General features: G+C 37.2%; 1 protein-coding gene across 2 annotated transcripts in view; it reads right to left on the bottom strand.

Moving 5' to 3' along the window:
* nAChRbeta2 (nicotinic acetylcholine receptor beta2) overlaps window positions 1-18406 on the bottom strand; it is a 331852-nt gene that overhangs the window by 236790 nt on the left and 76656 nt on the right. For both annotated transcript variants that reach the window (XM_069838040.1, XM_069838032.1), the window contains exon 7: window positions 8154-8457. In XM_069838040.1, coding sequence (XP_069694141.1) covers window positions 8154-8457 — 304 coding nt within the window. The remainder of the gene's footprint in view (window positions 1-8153; window positions 8458-18406) is intronic.

Below are 18406 nucleotides of genomic sequence, written 5' to 3'. Positions count from 1 at the left end.
TAACAACACTGAAAAACAAAGAAATGCAACTCGTAAATATAACAGTGCCGAAAGGCAAACAAATGCAACGCGAAAATGTAGAACACGTTCATTTTGATGTAGAACAGAGTGAGCACAGTCGCTTTTAGACGTTGACTATTATCTTTGCAGCGGTATGGATGCTTTCCTTTAGCCATTTTGTAGAAACAGTGTACCATCATAGACTTTACTCTGGTTAAATGAGGTGTCAGCTAGCCATGTTTAAGTAATCGGTGATTGTGAATGGTGCACAGAAATTATATTTTAACCACAGTTACTGTTTAACCGTCGTTTCGTAATCTATGATTACTGCGTTTTTAACCGATGTTGATGCACTTTGCCATAAGAGAATTACAGCGTCAAGAAAAAAAAAAACGGAGAGAGAGAGACGAAGAGGAATGCAACTGATCCAGGTGGCAGTGGTGAAGGAAGAGGGGGTAGTAGCAAGAAGAAACAATATGATTTAAGGAGTTGGTGTGATGGGGACTAGTGAGAGAAAAAAAGAAAGAAAAAGTAGATAATAGGACGGAGCAAAAATGTCAATTTCAAGTGAAGTGGAGTGAGAGGGTTGGAATAAATATGGGTGTCAGTAGTGGATCATCACGAGTATGAGAAGTGGGGAAGTAATTGATGGGCAGTGTGGGGAATGAGAGGTGACAAAGATACATTTAAAAGGAACATAAGTGGAAGAGTAATGAGTCGACTTGCATAAATTGATATGTAATAAGGCGGGATGGCACTATATGCAAAATACTGTGAAGTACCATCACAGTCTAGTACAGAGCGTTCGCCTACGGGTGGGGCCAGGAAAGCGGCATGTACTGATACGCCGCTTTGTGCGCGCAGTTGTTGAGACACGCTCGACAATCAAGGACATCAAGGTCGACAAGTTATCAGTTGTGAGCCAGATGTTGCAGTATTTAACACGTACAGTGCAGTTTCTTGACACAGTTACTTAAATATTCAGCGTGTGTGTAAAATTTGTTAACAATGCAAAACGCAAAATTCACGCTTGAACAGAGTTTTTATGTATGATGCATATGTGAAAACAGAGTCATGTAGAGAGGTGCGTAGGCAATTTGAAGTGAAATATCCGGGTGCTCCAATTCAGGGTAGAGAAACTATTAGACGTCTTGTTAACAAATTAAGGACAACAGGGTCGATAAATGCTGCAATTCCTAAGCAAAAACAAAGAGTATTGATGGAAGAAAAAAATTGATGAAATCAGTGCATCATTTACACGCTCTCCTAATAAATCTCTAAGATGTGTTTCACAGGAAGTTAGTGTTTCAAAAACATCAGTCTTTACTGCTGCTAAACTTTTAAAATTAAAACCCTACAGAGTATAGTATAGAAAGCGGAAGCTTACGGATAGACGATTCCCGCAAGCGACACCGCAGGCAGGCCGCTTCCCTGGCCCCACCCGTAGGCGAACGCTCTGTATATACAGTCACGAAGCTTGAGTTGTGAGGGTGCTAGGAACAATAGACTGTGCCTGTACTATTTCGCATTGTCTGTAATGAGGTGATATTAGCGATCCTAGTGATTATCAACTATTTATGGATGCATATTTACTACTTATTGAGCTTCGTGACTGTATATACTAGACTGTGGTCATGTCATAGTGTGATAGAGTTTATATGCAATGCATTCTGTGTATCTCTATTTCTATTGTTTCCTAAGCGAAGTCCTTGTAATACGATAATATTTCATATCGATAGCGACTTCGACTCGGAATTTCTTTTGCGATCCAGTGTACATCTCTGTAGAATATTAACAGTGGTAATGTCTAAAGCAATTCAATTGTCTTGGAATAAAGAACAGATGATAAGAGACAAAAGCATCGAAGTCGCAAACAATGTGCTACGCATATGATAAGTCCGTGGAACTAATTCTGACAACACTATGTGGAGTCTATAAAGAGATATAAGAAAGGTTTTGTTTCCAAGTACAGATTTGTGTCAATAATCCACGAGGTTGTGATTGAAACGTTTAACAATGCAAGTGGATATGAATTGTTTCGTCAAACCTAACTTAAGCTGTTCGGTGAATTGTATGCAGTATTTACTAAGCCAGGCGAAACAACAGCCGTGTCCATTCAATGCAGTCGCTTACTGGCTTTGGGATCTGCACAGAATTCAGTTCAATATTCATGCTCTAACGGTATCCACTTTGTTGTTCCATCGGAACCAAAGCTATAGCTATCCAAAATACCTCATTTGCAAATCTAACAAGGCCAGATATGGTAAATACAAACAAGGCTCTTTTAATTCGAATCCGATATGTCGATACCCAAACATTTGCATGGGCACAGCATTGTGGCATCATCAAAGTCGTTATTGCTTTAGGGAGAGAAATCCGCATTTTCTATGAATTACCACAGTGCACATAGAAACCATAATTCACGCATCAAGTGCAAATATTGAAACTATCTGAGGCTTAGTGTGAAATTTAATTATGACCTTCGTAAACCGAATAATATCACCAACGTCACCGTCACCTTCTTAATGTGTGCTTTACCCAGCTTCGCCCTTATTAACAATATTCTATAACAGAACACGTCACGAATCCTTCGAAGCTCATACTTTATAATGGTGAACCCCAAAATATTTTCTATAATTGAAGATCTGAAAATGATAAGTGGATAAAGACCATTTTTTAAAATGAAATTGAGATTTTAATGCGAAACGCAACTATAGGCTAGTTCTTACTCCATCTATTGGTGTGAAATGGTAGTCAAATAGTTCATACAAAGAGAACTAGATAGCTCTGAATAATGCCATTTTTTAGATTTTCACTTTTGTTGAGAAGATCACAACAGGAAGAAGAAAAGGAGGCCGCCCCAGGGTTAAGGGGAGCCTATACACCGAATTTTGAGGAAAAAAAATGAAATGTTGGTTTTTATCGTTTTTCGGTAGTTCAATATGTGTAAAATGATAACATGATTTTACTTCTTCTAATTGTCAGCTTTTAGCCCTATATTCGATGAATTTTTTAGTAGGTTATTTTACGACGCTCTATCAACAGCTTAGGTTATTTAGCGTCTGAATGAGATGAAGATGGTAATGCCGGTGAAATGAGGCCGGGGTCCAACACCGAAAGTTACCCAGAATTTTCTCATATTAGGTTGAGGGAAAACCCCGGAAAAAACCTCAACCAGGTAACTTGCTCCGACCGGGAATCGAACCCGGGCCACCTGGTTTCGCTGCTAGACGCGCTAACCGTTACTCCACAGGTGTGGACTACTCAATGAAAATATTGTAATAATTCGTAATGCAACAAACTTTATCAATGAAAATTTTTTCTTGTCAACAACTCAGTGAAATTTTAAATTTATTTAACCGGTTGTACACATAAAACTATGTTACATATGCCCTATTTTTTCTACATTTGTATCTTTTATCACTTCTGAGAAAAGTGCACCCAAAATTGAGGAATTTAACATTGCAATATAAGTTATGGAAACTTCGACACCATTTTTCTGCACTTTCTTATTTTTTGTGACATTGGTACACTTTCCTCAGAAAGTATTGTACCCAGAAGGCTGAAATTAATATACAATATCAATGTGATGGCATTTCACACAGTAGGTTAAGAAAATTAACTTTATTTCATCTTCAGCAAAAATAAAAAATAATTTGCTGCCATTCTTAACGCAAAAAATGTTATCAATGCATTTTTCTTTTAGCCAACCGTTCAGTGGAATTTTAAATTTATTTAACCGGTTGTATACATAAAGGTATGTTACATATGCCTATTTTTTCTACACTTGTATCTTTTTTAACTTCTGAGAAAAAACGCGGCAGAATTCGTGCATTCATCAGCTGGGGGCGATTCCAAGGCCAGTACGAGAGTTGCGGAGTCAGGTAAAAACAAAGAGTTTGTAATACTTACTAGAGACACATACCCGTGAGTGGCAGGCAAGAAAAATGTCACAAATTGAATCGGCTAGCATCCGCCATTAAAGGGAGTGTTTGCGGCGCAAAATTCGAAAACAGTACCACAATACATTGATGTAGCCTGGTGATAGACACTGTTTTAAACATCTTTTACAAAGGATGAGTCGTGATGAAATAAACATGAATGGCAGAGGAGCGCTATATTTATTAAAGTATTATAATGATTCATCTTTGGCGATATTCTTAAAAATAAATTAAATCACCATATACACTCGGGATAAGTATGTGAAATATTGAATAATGGCATGTCAACATTAATTTTCAGTATTACTAGTATTGCTTTAAGGACATAATAATGGATATTTACTGTAATATTTAAAATGATCTATATTTCAGTCCTTCAATGCAAAGGAAGAGGAAGGTATATGGTGCTTAGAAAATATTTAGTGGTGAAATATGAGATCATAAAAATTCTGGAAACAGATTTAAAATATAATGAGAATACATTTTATTATAAACTATCTATTCATTGTGTAGTTGATGACCACCAAGTTAGAGGTCAATACAGAGTTTTTAATACAATTAGTAGGGGTAATAGTAGGCCTAGGAATAGTGGTAATAGTAGGCGTAGCAGTAGTGGTAATAGTAGGCCTAGTAGTAGTGGTAATAATAGACCTAGTAGTAGTGGTAATAAGCCTAGTAGTAATGGTAATAGGAAGCCTAGTTTTGGTAGTATTAGTAGGCCTAGTAATAGTGGTAATAATAGGCCAAGTTGTAGTAGTAATAATAGGCCTAGTAATAGTGGTAATAATAGGCCTAGTAGTAGTGGTAATAGTAGGCCTAGTAGTAGTGGTAATAGTAGGTCTAGTAGTAATGGTAATAGTAGGCCTAGTAGTAGTGGTAATAGTAGGCCTAGTAGTAGTGGTAATAATAGGCCTAGTAGTAGTGGTAATAGTAGGTCTAGTAGTAGTGGTAATAGTAGGTCTAGTAGTAGTGGTAATAGTAGGCCTAGTAGTAGTGGTAATAGTAGGCCTAGTAGTAGTGGTAATAGTAGGTCTAGTAGTAGTGGTAATAGTAGGCCTAGTAGTAGTGGTAATAATAGGCCTAGTAGTAGTGGTAATAGTAGGTCTAGTAGTAGTGGTAATAATAGGCCTAGTAGTAGTGGTAATAGTAGGTCTAGTAGTAGTGGTAATAGTAGGTCTAGTAGTAGTGGTAATAGTAGGCCTAGTAGTAGTGGTAATAGTAGGTCTAGTAGTAGTGGTAATAGTAGGCCTAGTAGTAGTGGTAATAATAGGCCTAGTAGTAGTGGTAATAGTAGGTCTAGTAGTAGTGGTAATAATAGGCCTAGTAGTAGTGGTAATAGTAGGTCTAGTAGTAGTGGTAATAATAGGCCTAGTAGTAGTGGTAATAGTAGGTCTAGTAGTAGTGGTAATAGTAGGTCTAGTAGTAGTGGTAATAGTAGGCCTAGTAGTAGTGGTAATAGTAGGTCTAGTAGTAGTGGTAATAATAGGCCTAATAGTAGTGGTAATAGTAGGTCTAGTAGTAGTGGTAATAATAGGCCTAGTAGTAGTGGTAATAGTAGCAGTAGTAGTAGTAGTGGTAATAGTAGGCCTAGTAGTAGTGGTAATAGCAGGTATAGTAGTAGTGGTAGTGGTAGTGGCAGGTCTAGTTTTTGTGGTAATAGTAGGTCTAGTTTTTGTAGCAATAGTAGACCTAGTAGTAGTGGCAATAGTAGGCCTAGTAGTAATGGTAATAGTAGGCCTAGTATTAGTGGTGGTAGTAGTAGGCCTAGTTTTTGTGGTAATAGTAGGCCTAGTTTTTGTGGTAATAGTAGGCCTAGTTTTTGTGGTAATAGTAGGCCTAGTTTTTGTGGTAATAGTAGGCCTAGTATTAGTGGTAATAGTAGACCTAGTTTTGGTGGTATTAGTAGGCATAGTAGTAGTGAGACCTAGTTAGTAGTAGTGGTAATAATAGACCTAGTAGTAGTGGTAATAGTAGACCTAGTAGCAGTGGTAATAATAGGCCTAGCTATGCCATCAGCTATATTTTCACTAATTTCTTTGCATTTAATACAACCAAAAACTAGAAGTACATGCTGTACAAAACGGAAATTACATGATTAATTAATTTATTGTGAAACAAAACAGTTTAGACAGATATAGTCTGAGGATTTTCTTATGCACTCTGCTATTATAATCCACTGTAATATGATGGCACCTAACCCTTACATACATTGTTGAAATCAGTCTTATAAACCTGATTAATGTGTTTCTGGAAAAAACTTTATCCAAGAAATATTCCGACATTCTGTAAACACATTCAAAGGAGGAACTGCATTTGGAATATTACTCAAAATATTAAGATATGCATGCTTTCTTGGGCATCCTACAATAGTAGCTATGTTCAAACAATTATTTGCGGCGCAGTATTTCACCATTTTCTTATTATTTCCCTTCAAGTGTACTTATATTTATTCGTACTCCTCAATAAGCATGAACTGCTCGCACTCCCGGCGAAGTATCAACTCCCTTTAATGGCGGCCGAACAGCGGTTCAATTTTGTACGCGAAACTAGCGCCGTTGGTGTCTCTAGTTATATATTACAAACTCTTTGGGTAAAAACAACGACAAGGCGAGTGAAGAAAAATGAACGGATCCAGGGAGCAGTGATGAAGGAATAAAGGTGAACAGTAAAAAGAAACATTAAGATTTAAGGAGTTGGTGTAGTGTGCAAGTAGTGTGAAAAAATACAAGGAAAAAATAGATAGTAGTAAGGACAAGGACAATAGCAAGTGAAGTGAAGTGAGAGGAGAATAAAAGTGTGGGGGGGGGTCAGTAGTGGAGAAGTGGGGAAATGATAGATAGACAGGCTGGTGAACGAAAGATGACAAGATAGGCTTACATTTAGGCCCGGTTTTATAAATACGGTTAATCTAAAGATTATGTTAAACTTAAGTTAAACCTAACAGTGAGTTTAACTCAACGTTCCGTATTGCAGAGTCTCGGTTAAGTTAAACCGTAGTGGAATACGATTGGTATTACTGCTAGGAAAGAAAAAAAGAACATCGCAACTGTTTAATTATATTATTGATTTAAAATAGCCGACGCTCGTGGAGAATCTTCATTAAGAAACATCTTTGTTCTTCGATATCAGAGAGAGTATCATAAAAAACCTAAAGAGGACCAATACCGCGTACTTCAGCATGCTTGTCAGACTTAACCTCAAATAGTTTCTTAATGTTGGCTATCAACGTTATACCACAATTAGACTGTGGTTATACTCCCAAACTAAATCTTGCATGACCATCCCGACGTAACTGCATACAGAATCAACTGAGTAATTAAGTAAAAATATTAGTGTGCGTATTTTGTGTTGTCTAGAATATTTATGAAACAGAATTTTATTCAAACAATAAAATTATTTTTACGAGTCTAGTAAAATTAGGTAATATTATTAGTGTGTTTATAAATCAGGCCCCATAGACTATCCCCCAGGAGATTGTCTGCCACACACAGTACAATGCGCAATAGGTTTATAGTAGATTTACGGACACCTTCGAAATCTTCCATCGTTTTCAGTATGCCTACTACCAGAGGAAAATAGCACAGAGCAACTAGTAACTGATGCAGAGATTCAACAGAATTTAAAAAAAATCATTTATCTTTTCAAATAATCTTTCAATTCAAACCCTAAAACACATATTTTTGCAATTTCTCGTTTTTCTGTTACATGTTGTATCCGAGTTTCAATTCTTCGAAACAAGGTTAGGCCTATAAGCCTAATTCTGAAGGTTAGGACTGTCTGCTTCGAAAGCCTCAATCTGTTTTAAAACTTATGTTCATTTATGTATATTTCAAAGTGGTGCACTCCACTTCGAAAAATTCTTGGCCGCCGTGGTCGTTCAGTAACATTGATCACTCACATGACGTCACTCATAAGTTCTTGGAAAACATTTGCAATATCAATGTGTATTGCGGGAACCGCCATCTTGCACTGTTGAGCTTTGAACTTCAGTTTAAACGGCAGGGAACTGCCGATCAAGTTAAACTCAAGTTAACTCAAGATTAACTGGTAGTTAAGGTTTACAATACGAAGCAGAACGAAAAACTTGAGTTTAAACTGAATGTAAGGTTTAAAGGGCGTTTATAATACCGGCCCTAAAAGATATTGTCCATTTTAGGTAGGCCTAAGGTTTATATCTTAGAACTATATCTTTATGAAAATACAAGAACTTACCGGAAATGGACGTTGAGGACAAAGACGGTGATGGAGATGGAGAGCGTGACCAGGATCATGGTGAAGAGCAGGTACTTGCCGAGCAGGGGCACGGCCAGCGAGGTGGGCGGGATGATCTCCGCCAGCAGCAGGAAGAACACGGTGAGCGACAGCAGGATGGACACGCACAGCGACACCTTCTCGCCCGAGTCCGACGGCAGGTAGAACACCAGCACCGTGAGGAAGGTGATGCCCACGCAGGGGATGATGAGGTTCACGGTGTAGAACAGCGTCTTGCGCCTCATCGTCAGGTTGAAGGTGATGTCTGAGGACAAGTGCACAATTGTATTTAACACGAGAATTTTACTAGGGCCTTATGGCCCGTTTTCACGATGACACTGGTGCCACGACATTGCTGTCACGACAGTAAATTTCGCAAAAGTGTCATCGAGACAACAGTTTTTGATACCGTCATCAAAGTATCGTGGTAGTGGTGTCGCATATTCAGAAGTTTCGATATGCGACACTGCGACACTAGCGCTTCCGTGACACTACTGCGAACTGACACACACAATTGCATGTAAAATATTAGTTACCTAGTTCTTGAATTGAGGTAAGGATTTAATTATTCTGAAAAACTATTTCATTACGCAGGTTTATTGTGTTTTTATTCGGTAACATTAAATAGAGATAAAAATATTAATCTCTATAGCTTTGTTTTTAAGTAATGATGTAAACCTGCTCCAAATGATTTAGAAATGAAGCTGATTTACGCTGAAGTATTTATTTCATATTTTCATACGAGGGTCATTTCATAGCCTTCGTATTCCAGCTACCTAAAGACTGAAGTTAAAGACACATTGGATATATAGGCTTAATACGCCGAACACAGGTAATTCACGGATAAGGATATTAACAAACAGGCCGTCGCTGCGTGTTCGTGGAGTACAGTCAACTGCCGACATTCTGAAACACATGCTTGAGCCGTGATGTTCATTTTCGTCGTAATTTTTGCAGTGAATAATAATGTGCATCCGTAAGTTACGGAACCTTTGTCATTGGTCCCGCCCACTTTGTCATTGGCCCCGCCCCTTTACCGATTGTCCCGCCCCCTTAGCTATTGGAACCGCCCCTTTGTCATTGTCCACGCCCCCCTTTGCCATTGACTCCGCCCCTTTTGTCAACGGCCCCGCCCCTTTGTCATTGATAACATCCAATTTTTTCATTGGCCCCGTCCCCTTTATTAATGGTCCCGCCTCCTTTATTAATGGCCCCGACTCCTTTATTAATGGTCCCGCCCCATTTGTCATTGGCCCCGTCCCTCCGCCATTGCATTGGTCCCGCCCATTTTGTCATTGGTCACACGCCCCTCTTTCCCATTCACCTGCCCCCTTCCACATTGGCCTCGCTCCTTTATGAATGGCCCTACCTCCTTGGCCATCGGCTCCGCCCACTTTTCCATTGGCCCGCCTCCTTTATCTTTAGCCCCGCCTCTTTGTCAATGACCCCCGCCCCTTTGCCAATGGTCCCAGTCATTTTATTATTGTCCACGCCCCCTTTATCAATGGCCCCACCCACTTTGCCATTGACACCACCCCTTTGCCTTTGGTCACGCCCCCTTTGTCATTGGCCCCGCCTCCTTTTGCCAATGGTCCCTGCCCCTTTGTCATTGGCCCTGCCCTGCGTGAAAAGGGTTTGCAAACCGGGAAGACATCTTAACAGCGTTTCGACGAGAGATGATACACACTGACAAATCGCACATAGCCGATGATATTCCACGCCAGCATCATCATTGGCAAAGACGTGTGGAAACCTTGGTGGATTATTTTGAAGGGTGTTAGCTGTGAGTAATGTACTTTGTTTCCCTTTCTGCACAATAAAACAATTAATTCTATTTACGCATTTTTTTCGATTTCCCTTACCCAATGGCCACCTGTAACCGGATCCAATTTGGTACCAGCATTGCGAAGCACATTCCAGCGACCTACAATAGTAGGCCTATTTACTGAATTTCTATTCCTGCAACTTCATTGCTTGATATAATATAGTTGCCATGACTTATGAAATGACCCTCGTATTCGGCGTAATAAATTTCATATTTTGGCAAACAATTTTCCCTATTGTGCTGGTTTCTGACAAGCCCCTACCATACTTCACACTCGACATCATCTCGTCCCTTGAAGAACACATCATAACAAAATCGAGGAAAAGCTAGAAAAGACGAGACAAAGTCTTTTCTGTTTCCGATATTCTGTTACTCATTTAATACATGTGTATTTAGTCACGCTAATTTTTGGAAAAGTTGAGGTGGGCTCAAAAACTTGACTTATATGCTAAAATAAATCTCATATAATAATGACAATAGTAATAATACGGATTTTTCTCGTTTTATTTCCCGCGAAGGGCACCGGCGTGGCTCAGTCGGTTAAGACGCGGGTTCGATTCCCGCTTGGGCTGATTACCTGGTTGGGTTTTTTTCCGAGGTTTTCCCCAACCGTAAGGTGAATGCCGGGTAATCTATGGAGAATCCTCGGCCTCATCTCGCAAAATTCCATCTCGCTATCACCAATCTCATCGACGCTAAATAACCTAGTAGTTGATATAGCGTTGTTAAATAACCAACAAAAAAGAATTTCCGCGAAAATGTTAAAATACTGCTGTATTTAGTTTAAATCTAACAGGTTAGACTGCATGCAATTATATACCCTGTATGCAGCGTTTGACAAAAATACCTTCTGAAGTCTCGAAGTATATTATTGTTCACAGATCTCAGATAAGTGCCGAGCAGAGAAAAGGTGTGTTAAGGTGAAATACCAGTCAGTTCAGGTGCCATAAAAACTGAGAGTATATATGTTATAAGCATGTTATACGACAGTGGTGGACTGACTCACAGATTTCTGCCAGCTTGAGCGTTTATTTTTATGATTATTCCGACAGTGCTATTTTACAGCACAACAGCCAAATAGACAGTTACTTACCATTCGAAGATCCGTGCCTTCCACAGTTTGACTTTCAGTGTAGTTTGAGTTCGTGACACGTGCAATGCTCGAGTTTCGCTCAGATCAGTGAAGAGACAAAGTTGTGTTTTGTTGTTTTATTTAATGTAAAAATGTGTGACTGTAACGAGGTGTGTTAGTGTGACATTGGAAAACTTAAATTAAAACGTATCCGACATAATCATGAGCTTTGAGGAAAACCAAATTATTTTCTCTCCGGACAGACAGTGCTTAAATTAACAGCGGCTGAATTTCACATATAGGAGTAAATATACTGGTAAGTCCACAGAATTACATTTGGAAAGTTAATGAATATTACTTTATTCCGTATAATAATAATAATAATAATAATAATAATAATAATAATAATAATAATAATAATGACACTTCTGTCTGTTTCCGTTCAGTGATCTAACCATCTTGTTTCTGGTCTTCCCTGATCTCTTCCTCCTATTGGTCTGAACGATAGAGCTGTCTTTGGCTAACGAGAATTTGGCATTCTTTCAACATGTTCTTTCCAAGTCTGTCTGTACCGGTATTCTATTATTTCTGTTTTTATATTTTTAACTTTAAATTTTGCTCTAATATCTTCATTCCTCTGGTGGTCTAATCTTGTAAATCCTAAAATTGATCTGAGAAATTTCATTTGCGCTGCCTGTATTCTAGATTTCTCTCTTTGCTTTATGATCCATGTTTCACTGCCAAATTTTGGCACTTGTTTTGCTCTAGCGTTATATAATCTGACTTGAGATTCTTTTAACATTTGCTTCCTGAAATATCTTCTTATAAGTATTCCATTTACCGCATTATATTTATGTAGTTTCTGTTCTATGTCTTCATTTCCTCAATTTGATACAATATTTTCTACATAGTCAAATGATGACACTTGTTCTATTGTTTTATTATCCACCACAATTTTGACTCGTTTTATTTCTTTTCTTTTGTTTCGAAGACCATTGATTTTGTTTTGGATGTGTTTATTCTCATTCCATAATATACTACAATTTCATTCAATTTTTTTATTGATTTTCGTAAATTATCTTCATTGTCCGCTATTAACAGTTGTTCATATGCATACTGTAGAGTGTGAACTTCTATTTAGTTTTATTCCATAATTTCGTATCAAAGGGAGCCATTTTTCTATTATGTAATTGATATATATTAAATAGTACCGGTGCTAGAGGGCATCCTTGTCGAATAATTCTTTATTTGTCAATATTGTTTGTGAAATTCAGTTTTGTAACTTTGTTTTAATTTTTATGCTCGACCATGCCGAAATGTAGTAATTATACACCTGGTAGTAGCCCTTTAATGCACCTCATTAAAAGTACATCTATTCATTATAATTCTGTTGTTCAGCCAATGAGAAATCACCTTTGTACTGATTGTACCATTATAAAACCGCAAGTATCGATTATTCTCGGATATGCAATCGAAAGACAATTAGCAAAAAGTCACGGAGGCTGGAAATCCAATACTGTCGCAGAAGGTTATGTTCTGTTACTATAATAATATTAAAATAAATTTAATTTGTCATCTCGTTTTTCAATTCTAAATCAATTTCCAGGTTATATCAAGCCTAATGTTCATGTTATTCTCTAGATTATATCAAGATCAATGACATTCGTGTTTCGGAAAAAATCAATACTTTCGCGTCTGCGCACATCTTACAATTCAGATCAGTTCCACTCCTCACTCACATAAACATAACATGAATACTTCTGAATAATTTCAAGTCAGAAATATGGTCGAGCATAAAAAGTCGTATGAAACTTGCCTATAATGGTAATTAAGACGCTCGTATGAAAATTATGAAACTCACTTGCGCTCATTTCATAAACAAACATACTCGCGTCTTAATCACTACCATTATAGGCTCGTTGCATAATGTACTATAGTGTTCATGTATATGACTCTTAATGTTTTTGATTAACATTTTAGGAATGTTATTTTCTTCCAATATTTTCCAATAATTATTCATTCATTCAGTGTTCTGCTTAAGGGTAGGTCTTTCATTGCAAACTCAGCATTCTCCAGTCTTTCCTATTTTCTGTCTTCCTCTATGTCTCCTCGTATGAGCCATCTAAGAATAATAATAATAATAATAATAATAATAATAATAATAGTAATAATAATAATAATAATAATAATAATAATAATAATAATAATAATAATAAAACCGGGAATAATGTCTAGTCACGCACACTTTCTTGAGAGAAATTAAAGTAATTGCAGAGTGCATGTCTTGGTCTTCACTCTACGCTTCGCCACTGGAATGGAATAAATAATATACTTCCTTAAAGCGGTTACAAATTTGATAAATGCTGTAATGAACTATAAAGAAAATCTGCAATTTGGAATAAATACTTCTATTTCCTCGCATGAAAGTGGAATCTTTTAAACTGTAACTTTCGCGGAAGCCAAGTTTGTAACCAACGCGCAAGTGTTGGAATGGTAAGGGTAGTCGTTAAAGCATTTGGTTACGAGTTGGCAAGATTGTGCTTTCGATTTCGCCCCTTGAATGGGACTATTATTTTCGGCACTATTAGCAGAACTACCCAAACCCGTATCAAGTGAAGATAAAGCAACCCTGGGTTAAACATGTACGAGATCCTTTCCCTTTCCTATTATACGCAAAGCAGGAACGGCTTTTCAAAAGTCAGAAAATTTCTCGTTAGGGAATAGCTATAAAACCGTTAAATTGCTGGAGGAAGGCACACACATGCATTGTATTCTCTTTCCTTATGCGTTCTTTGGATTTAATTATAATTGTCATTTAATAAAATCTAGGTGAAGAAGGTATTATGATTTATTCATTCGCAGTTTATTGCCCAAAGGCAGGTCTTTCACTGCAAACCGAACATTCTCCAACCTTCCCTCTTTCCCGCAACTCAATCCTTTTTTTTATGGTGGCATACGATCTCTCGAAGTGTCGATAACATTCGCACAAACATTCTTTAAAAATACCAGCTACTCAGTTCTATCAATGAAAGTCTTTTAAATTCACAATATTTAATCGGCTATACATTTATTTTATCTCCAAACCTGGAGTAACTAGGCCTACTCAGTATTTATCAAATAACATACTAATTTCCATGGCAACGTCTTTCACTTTTCTTTATAAACAAGAACAAATGTTAAAATAAGTAGGTCTACATGTCATCTTAATATCTATACTAATAATAAATCTGTAGCCAAAATTTTTCTGGTAATTTTCTATTTTCCAAAAATAATTGATCCTAACATATATAATTAACCACCCTGAAACCGAAAATCGCTTTTTTGAAATTTTTGTCTGTCTGTCTGTCTGTCTGTCTGTTACCTTTTCACGCGATAATGGCTGAACGGATTTCGATGAAAATTGGAATATAAATTAAGTTCGTTTTAACTTAGATTTTAGGCTATATGACATTCAAAATACATTATTTAAAAGGGGGTTACAAGGGGGTCTGAATTAAATAAATCGAAATATCTCGCTTATTATTGATTTTTGTGAAACATGTTACATAACAAAATTTTCTTTAAAAATAATTTGCGGTAAGTTTTATTCCTTGAAAAATTTTGATAGGACTGATATTTAATGAGATAAATGAGTTTTAAAATTAAAATAACTGCCATCTAAGGCCGTATAATGAAATAAAAACAAATGACTTCGTCTATAAGGGGCCTTGGACAGCAAAAATCGAAAGCTATGAAAGATAGCCTACAGAGAATGTTTCTGTGTTTGTATGAAGTAATATCGGAAGCTAAATTAACCGATTTGTTTAATTAATTATTATTTCACCATTGGAAAGTGTAGTTTCTCTAGATGGACATAATGCTATAATGTTATTACAGTAACTTCTGATATAATATAATATAATATAATATAATATATGTAATGTAATATTATATAATATAATTTAAGTTATTTGAAGGGTTCAGAACCATAGTGGGCCAAGCGCCATTTACTGAATACGTAGAAAACAAGGGTTAAAATTAAGTTATTACCATAATTCAATGGAAACCTATAACAAGTAAAATAAAGTATACACATTAAATCTAAATGATGTCAATCTTCATTAAGCTATGGTTGCATGTAATAAAAATTAAGAAGCATGTTAAAGGAATTGTCACTGCACCAAATGAGTGTCTCTGGACCAAAATGATCGCATTTTAATTATTTGGATGCAATTTAAATTAAGTAACATATTAAACGATTTATCCTTCTATCAAACACGAATGTTCCCTGGATCAAATGTCCTATTTCAATTATGTAATTACTTTATATTTATTTCTAACGGGTGCAGCGGAGCGCACGGGTACGGCTAGTATACTAAATAAATCCTCACAACTTCAAGCCGCAAGCCGAATCGTGAAGAAAACACTCGGTTGTAGAACAAGAAAGGAAACAAAACTAAATTTTTACTAGACAATTGCAGTCCTCTCACTACTGTCTGGAAGCGAAATGTTGATAGTTAAATCCAGGAGGGCGACGGGGGTTTAACTCGTACAATACAAGAACTTTTGCCCCAAGGCAAATTCCTGGATGTCATCAAAAGCAAATTTATCAATTTCAGAATACATTAATGCAATTAAAATGTCCAGCAATCTATCTGCTGTTAGATCTGTGCCCGGCAGAAGTTTCAACACAACCCGTTGTCGCCATCCCGGCTGCAACGAGACGGAAACTCTTGGTCACGTGTTGGGGTTCTGTCGAAAAACGGAGCTGCTGGGCAACAATCGACACCATAAGCCAGGACCGGTATTGCTGATGTCCTCAAGCGTCGTGGATGGGAAGTATACGAGGAGATCCACTGCGTTTCATCCTCAGATTCGAACAGAAGAGCAGATATTGTAGCCATCCACAGGACTCAATCTAAGGGATTAGTCCTTGATCCTACAATCCGGTGCCCTGCAGGCACAACACGTTGATGAGGAGAAGAAATCCATTTATGAGTCCTGCATCCCTTATCTAAATGAGAACTATAACATTCCCACTAGTCAGTGGAGTGTTTCTGGTCTTTTGTTTGGTGCACGTGGCACACTCCCTAAATTCACATGGAATATTTTAAAAGCACTCGGGCTCCGATTTTTTGAAATTCAAAAACTTTTGTTGAATATTCTTAAGGATTCAATCCAAATATTACATTACCATTTATATTTTGGCCATTGATGATTCTGTTGGGTTTGCATTTCTCTGAATTTTTTACTAAACAATTCCTGTCTTTCTAAATTATTCTGTAGTGCTTTTATTCTGGATCTTTATGGTCACCCTCATTGAGGGCAGATTATTTTCTTTTAATATTTATATATACATAGAAGTTCAATTTGCCATACTAGGGTGGAAGTGTTCCTAGCTGTGTTCCGATGGATATGAGGGGGGGGAGAAGTGTTATAATCCCTGGAAATTTTAGATAGACATTATGAATACATAATATTTACAGAATTTGCCAGTTATATAACATTAATATTACGTATTACTGAAATATAAAATCGTATTTTGTATAGCTGATTAAGGATACCAATCTGAGAAAAAGTAGCCATATTTGCCATTTTTCTTTAGCTAGTCAGTGATTAGATGTTAACAATCCTGTTACGTTTGAATATTATAGACTGATGTAAGCAGATCGGGTAGCAGAAGGAATGTGTTGTGATTGATTTTCAGTTTAATTTTCAAACATTATAGTTATTGATGGTGTTAAGGTAAATGGGCTTAACCCTCTTTTTTAAAGTGATTTTTTTCTGTAATTAGTTAAAATTTAATTACAAAACGTGAAGATAAGTTTTTTGATAATTATGTTTACATTCCTTCATGTAAAGTAACTAATAATAATGTGTTAAATTTAATTCTTGTTTCTAAGAAAATTTTCTTCTGTGGAATAAGCCCTTCTATCTAAACACAAATATGCATCTGTTACACCAAAAAATCATTGTGCATATGCATAACGTGATTAAACGTTTCATTATTATATAGATAAATCACTGCGCGCTCTACCTTTGGAGATTATTATTATTATTATTATTGGCGGCCGGGTAGCTCAGTTGGTAGAGCAGCTGGCTACGGACTGGAAAGTCCAGGGTTCGATCCCGAGTGATGACGAGATTTTTCCAATACCGGATATTTCCGGGGGGTAAAACGCGGTCAGAGCGTGGTGCCGACCACACCATCTCATTCTAGTGCTGAGGTCATGGAAAGCATGGGGCTCTACCTCCATGCCCTCCCAAGTGCCTTCATGGCAAGTGACGGGGATACCTTTACGTTTACCTTTTATTATTATTATCATTATTATTATTATTATTATTATTATTATTATTATTATTATTACTCACATACTTACTTACTTACTGGCTTTTAAGGAACCCGTAGGTTCATTGCCGCCCTCACATAAGCCCGCCATTGGTCCCTATCCTGAGCAAGATTAATCCATTCTCTATCATCAAATCCCACCTCCCTCAAATCCATTTTAATATTATCTTCCCATCTACGTCTCGGCCTCCCTAAAGGTCTTTTTCCCTCCGGCCTCTCAACTAACACTCTATATGCATTTCTGGATTCGCCCATACGTGCTACATGCCCTGCCCATCTCAAACGTCAGGATTTAATGTTCCTAACTAAGTCAGGTGAAGAATACAATGCGTGTAGTTCTGTGTTGTGTAACTTTCTCCATTCTCCTGTAACTTCATCCCTCTTAGCCCCAAATATTTTCCTAAGCACCTTATTCTCAAGCACCCTTAACCTATGTTCCTCTCTCAAAGTGAGAGTCCAAGTTTCACAACCATAAAGAACAACCGGTAATATAACTGTTTTATAAATTCTAACTTTCAGATTTTTTGACAGCAGACTAGATGATAAAAGCTGCTCAACAAAATAATAACAGGCATTTCCCATGTTCATTCTGTGTTTAATTTCCTCCCGATTATCATTTATATTTGTTACTGTTGCTCCAAGATATCATTATCATTATCATTATTATCATTATTATTATTATTATTATTATTATTATTATTATTATGTCATGTATTGTAGGTCCCTATCACCACGGCATGGCGCGTCCTCAGGTTGCGGATAGAGGAGACGGCCTCCAGATATGGAGGGTAGCTGCGGATATATTGAATAAGCAGTCGTGGACAGCAAATAAGGGGTGGTCCTCCAGCTTGGGGGTTGGGCGAAGGGCTAACAACCCATCACCGTAAAAAAACAGCTTGTTAAGAAACCTAACAGTAAGCCTCGGAATGGGACTGATTCTCCGGAACGACCACAGTCATCTAGTCTTCTGTCAAAAAGTCTGAAAGTTA

Source organism: Periplaneta americana, chromosome 1 (assembly GCF_040183065.1).
Source record: "Periplaneta americana isolate PAMFEO1 chromosome 1, P.americana_PAMFEO1_priV1, whole genome shotgun sequence".
NCBI lineage: Eukaryota > Metazoa > Arthropoda > Insecta > Blattodea > Blattidae > Periplaneta > Periplaneta americana.
This window is presented reverse-complemented; position numbering and strand designations above follow the sequence as displayed.